The sequence below is a fragment of the Propithecus coquereli genome, unplaced genomic scaffold, assembly GCF_000956105.1.
Source record: "Propithecus coquereli isolate 6110/MARCELLA unplaced genomic scaffold, Pcoq_1.0 Scaffold73, whole genome shotgun sequence".
NCBI lineage: Eukaryota > Metazoa > Chordata > Mammalia > Primates > Indriidae > Propithecus > Propithecus coquereli.
Genome location: NW_012153396.1, coordinates 1,453,267 through 1,463,334, shown reverse-complemented (window position 1 = coordinate 1,463,334; position 10,068 = coordinate 1,453,267). Strand labels below are relative to the sequence as shown.

Sequence of the window (10,068 nt, the reverse complement as noted above, 5' to 3'; positions counted from 1 at the left end):
TATGCTTGTTTCAAAGCAAAAATACTATACTGGAGAGAAAATTTTGAATTGTGGAACCCTTTTGTCCCAGACTACCATACAGGATAAATGACAAAGGCTAGAACATTCTGTTTGTTCTCACTCATGTCTGTTCTAACTGGCTTCAGGAGTCGGCGTGTGTGAAAGTGGTGGCTGCCGTGAGTATGTGGGACGTGTGCATGGAGAGGGGACACCGAGACCTGGAGCAGTTTGAGAAGGTGCATCGCTACATCAGCGACCAGCTCTTCACAAATTTTGTAAGTGACTTTTTCTCCAAAGGTCAGCCCCCTTCCCGAGGTCATGTCGAACATCAGCTCATGCAAAAGTCAGTTCCACAGAGACACGCCCTGTGTACCAGGAGTACTAGTTGTGTTTTCGCTATATCCATATCCGGGTTTCTTATTCAGAACATATCAACATATCAGTTAAACTTTCATCTCCACTTTCAATTAAAGGGACAGGTAGGACCTGTGTTATTCAGATGGATTTTTTTGTATTCAGAGGACACAGGAAAACTAGGAAATTTAATCCAGCATCAGTATCGATAACTGATCAAAAGAAAGCAACCATAGGAGTAAGAACTTGAAAAGGAATATTTAGGAATGCAGTTAAGATGTTACCAAATCTTTGAGATGGTACAAACTACAAAGAAAGTGTTAAGGGCCAAATTGCTTGGGAAATTCTAGATAGGTATATATGGGATTGTTTAATTACTAGTTAAAAGAAATGGGCAGGGTTTGACAGTTTCTTAGAGATCTCTGGATGGCTTGAGACATGCGTACTTGGGGAGCTCACAGTGTTCTAACAGTAAATTATTTTTAATGAGATGCTAGTAAGTTCCTATTTATATTCTTTCTATGTTCAATATCCTAGCCTCAATATCTGTCCCTATAGAAAGAATTAAAGAGAAAACTTCAGCCAGGCCTGGTGGCTCATGCCTGTAATCCCAGCACTTTGGGAGGCTGAGGCAAGAGGATCACTTGAGGCCAGGAGTTTGAGACCAGCCTCAGCAACATAACGAGACCCTGCCTCTGCAAATATAGAAAAATTACTTGGGCATGGTGGCAAACACCTGTAGTCACAGCTATTTGGGAGGCTGAGGGCAGGAGGATCGCTTGAGCCCAGGAGTGTGAGGTTGCACTGAGCTGTGATCATGCCACTGCACTCCAGCCTAGGTGACAGAGCAAGACCTGTCTCTTAAAAAAAAAAAAAAATTTGAAAAGTGAAAACAGATATTAGCAAGTAGTTATGATTAGAAAAGGTTTTATGGCTGTGTGAAAGTTACTATACCCCGGATTTATATTAAATTCAACCTATATAGATACATAAAACAAATGTTACCAGATAAACTGTCACATCTGGTTTGCAATGCACACATCATATCAGTGTGCAGTTCAGCATACACCAATTAAGGAGTTAAACTGGGATTAGCATATTTTGCAAACTCTTTGGCGTGCGGGAATTGTCGGCTGAAGTATCAGTCAGAAAGTTTTGTGGAATACGTAAGTAGCGTTGAGTCTAGTGCTGAGTCAGTAGAACACCATCGTGGAAACGCATGGGCTTAGCTTGTACACTGGGACTGGAGCAGCTGGTACCGGGCACAATAAAATCAGCCTTAGCAGTGTTTTGGAGAATCACAAATACGGGATGCTGAGCAACGTGCCTTTCTATCCCTACAGAAGGAGAGGACAGAGCGGCTTGTCATCTCTCCCTTAAATCAGTTACTGAGCATGTTTACAGGGCCCCACAAGCTGGTTCAGAAACGCTTTGACAAGCTCCTGGACTTCTACAACTGCACGGAGCGGGCAGAGAAGTTGAAGGACAAGAAGACCCTGGAGGAGCTGCAGTCTGCCCGGAACAACTACGAGGCCCTGAACGCGCAGCTGCTGGACGAGCTGCCCAAGTTCCACCAGTACGCCCAGGGCCTCTTCACCAGCTGCGTCCACGGCTACGCCGAGGCCCACTGCGACTTCGTGCACCAGGCTCTGGAGCAGTTAAAGCCCCTGCTTTCAGTGAGTTCCCTACTCCTCCTGGGGGAAAGCCATCTCTAAAGCTCTCCTGCTATTTTTCTGGGAATGCATATCAGTGCTGTTGGAGGAATTATCCAAACTAGGTAGATTAAATGTGTCATTAGGACAAGCCCGTCAGGAATTCTTGATCCCTTGATGGTGCCATGAAATCTGTGGCTTCTGAACATCTCTTTCTCTCTGGAGCCAGTCTGAGAAGAGCCAGCCAACTTGGCCCTGGCAGTGCCCCAGAGAGCTTTGTCTCTTGCTGCAGTGTGGGTAGCTCACAGAGCGAACTGCAGCTGAACTGTAACTTCCAGGTAGTTCTAAGAGATTTTGTCGGTCCTGGGGATCTCTCACCTGTGTTCTCTTCTTTCCTCTGTCTCGGCTCTTCCCGTGGACTCCAGTTACTTAAAGAGGCCGGCAGGGAGGGGAACCTTATTGCCATCTTCCACGAGGAGCACAGCAGAGTGCTGCAGCAGCTCCAGGTTTTCACCTTCTTCCCAGAGTCCCTTCCAGCTACCAAAAAGCCATTTGAGAGGAAAACCATTGACCGCCAGTCTGCTCGAAAGCTGCTCCTGGGCCTGGTGAGTAGGGAATTAGAGAGGGGCAGTACAGCCTAGTGGCTATGAGTGAACACTCTGGAGCCAGAACCCTGGGTCCAGAGTCTGGTACTGACACTTATTGGTATTTTTGGTTTTGTTTTGTTGTTTTTTTTTTTTTCGAGACAAAGTCTTGCTCTGTCACCTGGGCTAGAGTGCCGTGGCATCATCTTAGCTCACAGCAACCTCAAACACCTGGGCTCAAGCAATCATCCTGCCTCCTGAGTAGCTGGCACTACAGGCATGTGCCACCACGCCCAGCTAATTTTTTCTATTTTTAGTAGAGACGGGGTCTCGTTCTTGCTCAGGCTGGTCTTCAACTCCTGAGCTCAAGCCATCCTCCTGCCTCAGCCTCTCAGAGTGCTAAGATTACAGGTGTGAGCCACTGCACCCGGCATCTGACACTTGTGTATCCATGAACAACTTGCTTACATCTGTGCCTTGGTTCCTCCATCTCTAAGACATAGATGGTAACTGTATCTACATCATAGGGTTATGAGGTTTAAATGAGTTAATATATAAAAGGCACTTAGAAGTTACCTGGCATGTAGGAAGCGCTATACAAGTAATCTAGCATCATCATCAACATTGATGGACCTGGCTCTGTCTCGATAGATTAACAGTTTTATAGGAGTTTAAGTATTTCATAATAAATGGAGATGCTCATTTACTGGCATCACTGACATGCCTACTAGCCTGTGATGGTGACCACCTGTAGTTTTCTCACATTTGATACGTACTTGAAGCCACCCTCTAAAAAGTATTCTTGGATCTTAGTCCCACACAGTTAAAGCAGTTAGTAAAGTGTTAATATTAATACACTGATCAGTTAGTGAAAGGAACTGATTTAAGGGTATATTGGTTTTGCCAGGCCTATTTTTGATCATGTATTTAAAAAAGTAATACAGCCAAACAGTTAATGGCTGACTGCTTTTTTACCTGAAGATATATTCTTTTTGAGCTCAATTCTTTTATGTTTTAAAAATTAGGGTAAGATATATCAGATTATATGGGCTCATAATCTATAAGACAGATGTCTTTGCTTATGGTATTTTTGCCCCATATGATCACATAGACATTTATGTTACCACCTTTATTTTTTCTTCTTTTTTTGACTGTTTTTATAGATGGTCAAGATAGGGAGTGTCTCAATTGTTTAGGTTCATCTAGCAAAATATAAGACCAACCTAGTAATATTACTTAGATATTTGGTCACGAGATAACAGATCTAAGACTGTGTTAAGTTTTGCTGCAAAGACACCAAAACATTGCCTAAGAGGTCATGATTTTTACCTAGCCCCATGGGCTGACTCAGTCACGAAACATCTAATGGGGGTAGTAGGTGGCTAATTGTCCTTACCTTGTTTCTGAGGCTCTGACTGCATGTTGGGATTAGATACAACCACTAGGGTAATGGCCAGGGCAGGCTTTTTGTTGGTGGCACCTCTCGTTTCCTTTCAGCCGAGTTACATGCTACAGTCTGAAGAAATCCGGGCCTCCCTTCTGGCAAGGTATCCCCCCGAGAAGCTTTTCCAGGCAGAACGGAACTTCAATGCTGCTCAAGACCTGGATGTGTCACTTTTGGAAGGTGACCTGGTGGGTGTCATCAAAAAGAAGGACCCCATGGGCAGTCAGAACCGCTGGCTGATTGACAATGGAGGTAAGGATTTAAATTGTCAGGTGAATGTAACTAAATGAAGAAAGAATGGTTTTGGCTATACCCGAATCCTGTCCAGGCCAGAAAAAAACATGAGTCTTTAATCAAAGGGAAAAGTAACCTTAAAAGTTTTATCTGTGTCTGGTGAGTGTAATGCCCAGGTCATTACTGAAACAAAACCTGTTTTGGGTTGTATTTTTGTTTTGACAAATTCCAGAGGAGCTTTCATTATGTATCTTCCTGTGTTTTATAGCTCTACAGGTAGTAAATCCTGCTGGGATCTTGGTCCTTCTCAGCCTGTTCTGAGTAAACTACAGAATAAGCTGCCCTCACCCAGCTTCTATAAATTTGTCTTGTATGTTGTGAATTAAAAACTCATAGGTTTTTGTTTGCTTTTTGAGTTTTCTCCCCACAACCATTTTTTATCTCATGACGATTTAGGGAATCCCTTTAAAAATATTTGTCAAAGCCTGGACAAAAGTGCTGTGAGACTATAATTGTAGCTTATCCTTTCTGGTGTGAATAGTCACGTATATTTTTAAGTGTTTGATTATAATCTGAGTCAAAGAGAATAGAGTTGATGGGTCAATTCTAGCAGGAATGACACAAAGACATCAGAACTTTCCTTGTTTGTCGGTGATGTGAAATATTTTGTTTATAACTGACACAATAGGATGGCCCAATGCACGTATATGCCATATGATGATCAAATCAAGGTAATTACCGCATGCATCCTTTAAATATTTATCATTTCTTTGCGGTGGTAACATTCAGAATCATCTTTTGTAGCTATCTTGAAATATATAATACTTTATCATTAACTGTAGTCACCCTATTGTGTAATAGAACACTAGCACTCACTCCTCCTAGCCAACTGTAACTTTGTACCCGTTGACTAACCTCTCCCCATCCCTCCCCTCCTCAGCCTCTGATAACCGCTATTCTACTCTACTTGTATGAGTTCAACTTTTTCAGATTCCACGAGTGAGATCATGCAGTCTTTGTTTCTCTGTGCCTGGCTTCTTTCACTTAACTTAATGTCCTCCGGGTTCATCTATGTTGGGGCAGATCACAGGATTTCTTTCTGAATAGTCATCTATTTTGCTATAGAAATATTTATGGTTTGTTTATAGGGTGCTGACCCTATCGGGGGGTGTATATGTACTTGACTACCTTCCCCAGATCCAAAAATATCTGAATTCCGAAACACATCTGGCCCTAAGCGTTTAGATAAGAATTGTGAGTCTGTACAACAGCCATCTACGTACATGCCACTCGTTACTGAAGATTTTAGCATTTCTTGGTTTCTTTAAAGGCATCTTGGGGATTTTTTCTCCTCTCCCCACTTCTGCTTACCCAGAATAATAGAGGTGGGAAAGGAAGGGTGAGGATGGAGCTTCCCAGGGTGATAGCAAGAAGCCCACAGTGTTAGGAACAGTAGTAAGATCCTCCCCATGTGCCTCCCCTAATTCATTCGGCAGATATTTTTGCAGGGGCTGTGTGCCAGCTTTATTTTTTTGGGGTACAGGAGATCAAGGGAGACAGAGAGATGGGCCTTATTGTTATGGAGGTTATATACTCTGAGTCCATGCCTTGACAGATTTATAAAAAATTGTTCTGTGGATACTGTTTCAGTCTCTAACATGCACTTAACAGTTTTAGCTGAGGGCCCTCTCCATCATCATTGTGGGCAATTTAATAAAGTAAACAGCTTCCTGCTGTGGTGCTCTCACAGTAAGTCCCTCTGGCCACCCGGCCATACACTTAGTCACGTCTTCCCCTTTGCTGTGATGTCGCATCCTGGTAAGTTTTCTTCCCGTTCCCAGGCATGCAGTTGTTTTGCTACTGTCCTCAGTTGCCCACAAGGCCCTTTATCACGCGTGCTCTGAAGCTGTAACAAGAACAACCTGGCAGATAGCCGCAGCTTTTCATCTGCCCACACGCTTCGAATCCTGGGATTGGACATTTAAAGGCATTTTGTCACGGGGCATCTCGTTTTGTGTCTCACTATTGACCTAGCTTTGATTCCCCACTCACTCTATCCCTTAAGAGTTCTTGATGTTTTTCCTTCCCATAGTCACCAAAGGCTTCGTGTACAGCTCCTTCCTAAAGCCCTACAACCCTCGCCGCTCGGACGCCTCCGTGGGCAGCCACTCCTCCACCGAGTCGGAGCACGGCAGCTCCTCCCCCAGGTTCCTGCGGCAGAACAGCAACAGCACCTTGACTTTCAACCCCAGCAGCATGGCCGTGTCCTTTACCTCGGGGCCTTGCCAGAAGCAGCCTCAAGATGCATCCTCATTGAAGGAATGCGACCAAGGAACTCTCAGCGCATCCTTGAACCTGGGTAGTTCAGAGAGTGATCCTTCCAGATGCCCTTCAGACCCAGACTGCACCTCTCAGCCCATGCCAGGGGACTCTGCAGATCCAGCCAGAGATGCAAACCAACCTGCTGCCGCCCTGAGGAGCTACCGAAACTCCAAGCATCCGGAAACCGTTGGTTACCCAATACCAGGGCGAAATGGGCAAGGTAAAGACCTCGTAAAAGGCTGTGCAAGAGCACCCCAGGCTCTGGAAGACAAAAATGAAAAGCCAGAAAGCAGCGAGGCAAAAGGCAACCAGGTGAGTGCATCCCTGGCACGGGGCAGAAGGCATGCTGTGGGTGAGGCAGAGGCTTGCCCAGGACTTGGAGACGAGCACAGACATCTGTCATCAAGCACACAGGGAAACTCTTGCTGTACGAGTGAGCACCTTCTATGGCTGACGCTGTACAGCTATTCCTGGACCCCTTCTATTTTGTCATTTAGACATTTAAAAAGTGTCATGATGAAAACTTTTCCCATTCCAATTCACTAATTCTTTAGTCTGCTGTTTAACCTAGTTTTTTGATTCAAATAACCATATATTTATTTGTAGAATTTAGAAATGAAATTCTGCCTGTTTCAGTTTTGCCCATTCTTCTTGTAATGGCCTATTCCTGTCTTGTGAATTCAGGTATAGCCTTTCTGTCTTGAACATTTGAAACCTACATGTCTTAAAGCCACTTTCAGATTCACAGCCGAGGCGTCTCTGCTTCACTCACTTGTCGCTCTTACAGCAATGAGTTTCCTTGTGTGTTATGAGAGTTGTCTGCGCTCATCTCCAGAGAAGTTACCTTCATCAAAAGACTCGGTCATGTCTTGGGTTGTGGAGGTGTCACCTCAGCTGAGGTCTGGATTCCAGAAGCCAGTTTTCCCCTCGTTTCTCAGCTCTGACACTCCACGCCACGTCCCTTGGCAGAGTTTGGCGCAAACTTGCTTCTCTGGTGACCGTTACTGCCCGCAGCCCAGGGCAGGCTTCCCAGTTCTGCACCTGCCAACCAGAAAGTTTATAGACATGTTGAGGGAGGAAAAATGGACCTTTCTTAGATTCCGCCTGTGAGTAGGGAATGCAGTTTAGCCTCATCACCTCCCGTCCCTGCCCGGGTCCCAAAGCCCCAGTCCTTGGATACGTGTCGGGCCTCCTCGCTTCTCCATCACCCGGCTCCCCTCACTTGGCATCATATCTTTGTGCCACCAAGAGCACATCCTTTCTTGCTTTGAAGTTAGTTGTGGGTTTGGAGTATTTTTTTTTTTAGTTTTTTTAATTTCATAACTTCTGTGTTAACTGAAGATTCTTTCTTCTACCCTTTAGGCAAATCTAAAAGACTGAAAGTGTGAATTTTGTCTTTCTTTGAATCTGCCCTGTCCATTGTGGTAGCCACCAGCCATAGGCTATTTAAGTTAGTTAAAATTAACTAAGATTAAAATCTCAATTCCTCCATCTCACTAGCTGGATTTCAAGGGCTCCACAGCCCTGTGTGGGCAGATGCAGAATGTCCTATCACCGCAGAAGTTCTGTTGGACAGCGTTGCTCTCGATGGTTTCCTGTTTCCTAACTCACTTTCTCGCCCTCACACAGGTCTATTTTGCTGTCTATACCTTCAAGGCACGAAACCCAAATGAGCTGAGTGTGTCAGCCAATCAGAAACTCAAGATCCTTGAGTTCAAAGATATTACAGGAAATACAGAGTGGTGGCTGGCCGAAGTTAACGGGAAGAAGGGCTACGTTCCATCCAGTTATATCTGCAAGACTGAGTACACCTGAGCCTGTTCTGCCTTCCACCCGACCTCACTGCCTTTGCTTTCAGTCTGAAGGGGGCTGAGGGTCCCCTGAGAGGGCACCTGCTCCCGAGACACAGGCCCTGTCCACATCGCTTAACCACGGCACGGTGGGGCACAGGATGAGCCTTGCTCTCCCTGATTGGGTTGTCAACCTCGATGCTCACTAGAATTCTAGAATCTGAAATGGACCCTGGGGCTTTGCACATGATTTAGTGAAGAGAGGCGAGTCCTGCGGTCAGCCTTTGGAAGTGAGAAATTTCCAATCAGAAGACCAGTCTCCTATGTATGCAGGAAGCTGTGCTGTAGCATTAGAACATGTTGGTATTGGTTACACCGTATGGAGTTTGGGGTGGCCCCGTGCTCCATGATCAGCTGACCGGACACTGACTTGGATGAAGAGAATTATGGCTCTGGGAGCCCTTCTGGGCTGTGCTTTGACATGTGGCAAGGAGTTTGTCAGGACTGTACCAAACCTGGTGTATCAGAGCTTCTGGACACTTCCAGGGTCAAGCACAGTCACACACACTCCCCGATTTCTAAGGTCCCTAAAATACTACCTTCTGTAATCTTTGTTTCTTTCACTGCGTTCCCAGATTGCTTATACAAAATTCAGCCGCTTTCTTCTTTTCAGAAGTGGTTAGGGTCTTTATTTTCCTTTGACCCTTTAGGCACAATCACTGACACTTTTCTGACAATCATCTCTCCCTTCTAGTCTGTGGGTGACGTCTTGTAGCCCTCTGCCCCATGGACTCGGTAACTGATGAGCGCTCCAGCCAGTCCATTAAAAGTATCAGCTCTGCACCAAGCAGAGGGATGTCTTTCTCCATCATCCATTTAGTCACATCCACAGATGCAGAAAACATAACCTGTGACTTATTTGAGTTAGGGATAAGCCGTTCCAGAAGTATTATAGTTTATCCTAGACTTGGAAAAAAGATTTTCTATTTCACCACAACCTCTGTGCTTTGGAGACAACATTCAAGGCCAGATAGATTCTGAAGTGCCTCGTCACACCTCCTGCCAGTCTCAGGAAGACATTTGCTAATTCCTTGCACCAAGAATCTCCCCCTGGAGAGCAGGGTTTTTATTTTTATCTGTTTTGGCAGGGTTCTTATTTTTAAGATCTTTCCCAGATATGAAGCCCACCTTGGAACAGGAAACCATGAATGTTGTCTTTAAGATACAGGCCCTGCTCCTCCAAATGCACATTTGGCCTTAAATTCCTGGTGAGTTGGGGAGACACCCGTGGGCTCCTCATCCACAGTGTCTGCTGATCGTGGTCAGAAGGCAGCAGTGCAAGAGTCTCTTGTGAGAGTGTTTATATTTAGAGATGTTTATATTTAAGTAGTTATTTTATAAATAAAAGCATTTCTAATGGCCAAGAGTGTCTTGATTTCCCTCCATGTCTACCCAGACCACTATGACACCCAGATTCTGGGGAAATGGGAGAAGCCAACTGAAGAAACAGGTCAGAATTCATTTTGTCAAATATTTTGACAGAATTTCTGTGTTCTCAAAACATGTCCATGCTGCAGGTGGTTGCCTCGTGTATTATAAAAATCACACTATTTTAAGCCATCTTGCATTATAAAATTCTAGCAGAAGAGCTGGAATCTCTAAGGGACAAGAATTTTCCCCAATATTGC

General features: G+C 44.8%; 1 protein-coding gene across 1 annotated transcript in view; it reads left to right on the top strand.

The window, feature by feature from the left end:
• DNMBP (dynamin binding protein) overlaps positions 1-9,801 on the top strand; it is a 93,681-nt gene extending 83,880 nt beyond the window's left edge. Inside the window, exons 11-16 of the mRNA XM_012661776.1 lie at positions 147-275; positions 1,698-2,030; positions 2,432-2,611; positions 4,088-4,286; positions 6,361-6,902; positions 8,220-9,801. Of these exons, the coding sequence (XP_012517230.1) occupies positions 147-275; positions 1,698-2,030; positions 2,432-2,611; positions 4,088-4,286; positions 6,361-6,902; positions 8,220-8,405 (1,569 nt within the window). The 3' untranslated portion in view covers positions 8,406-9,801. The remainder of the gene's footprint in view (positions 1-146; positions 276-1,697; positions 2,031-2,431; positions 2,612-4,087; positions 4,287-6,360; positions 6,903-8,219) is intronic.
• The last annotated feature ends 267 nt before the right edge of the window (positions 9,802-10,068 follow it).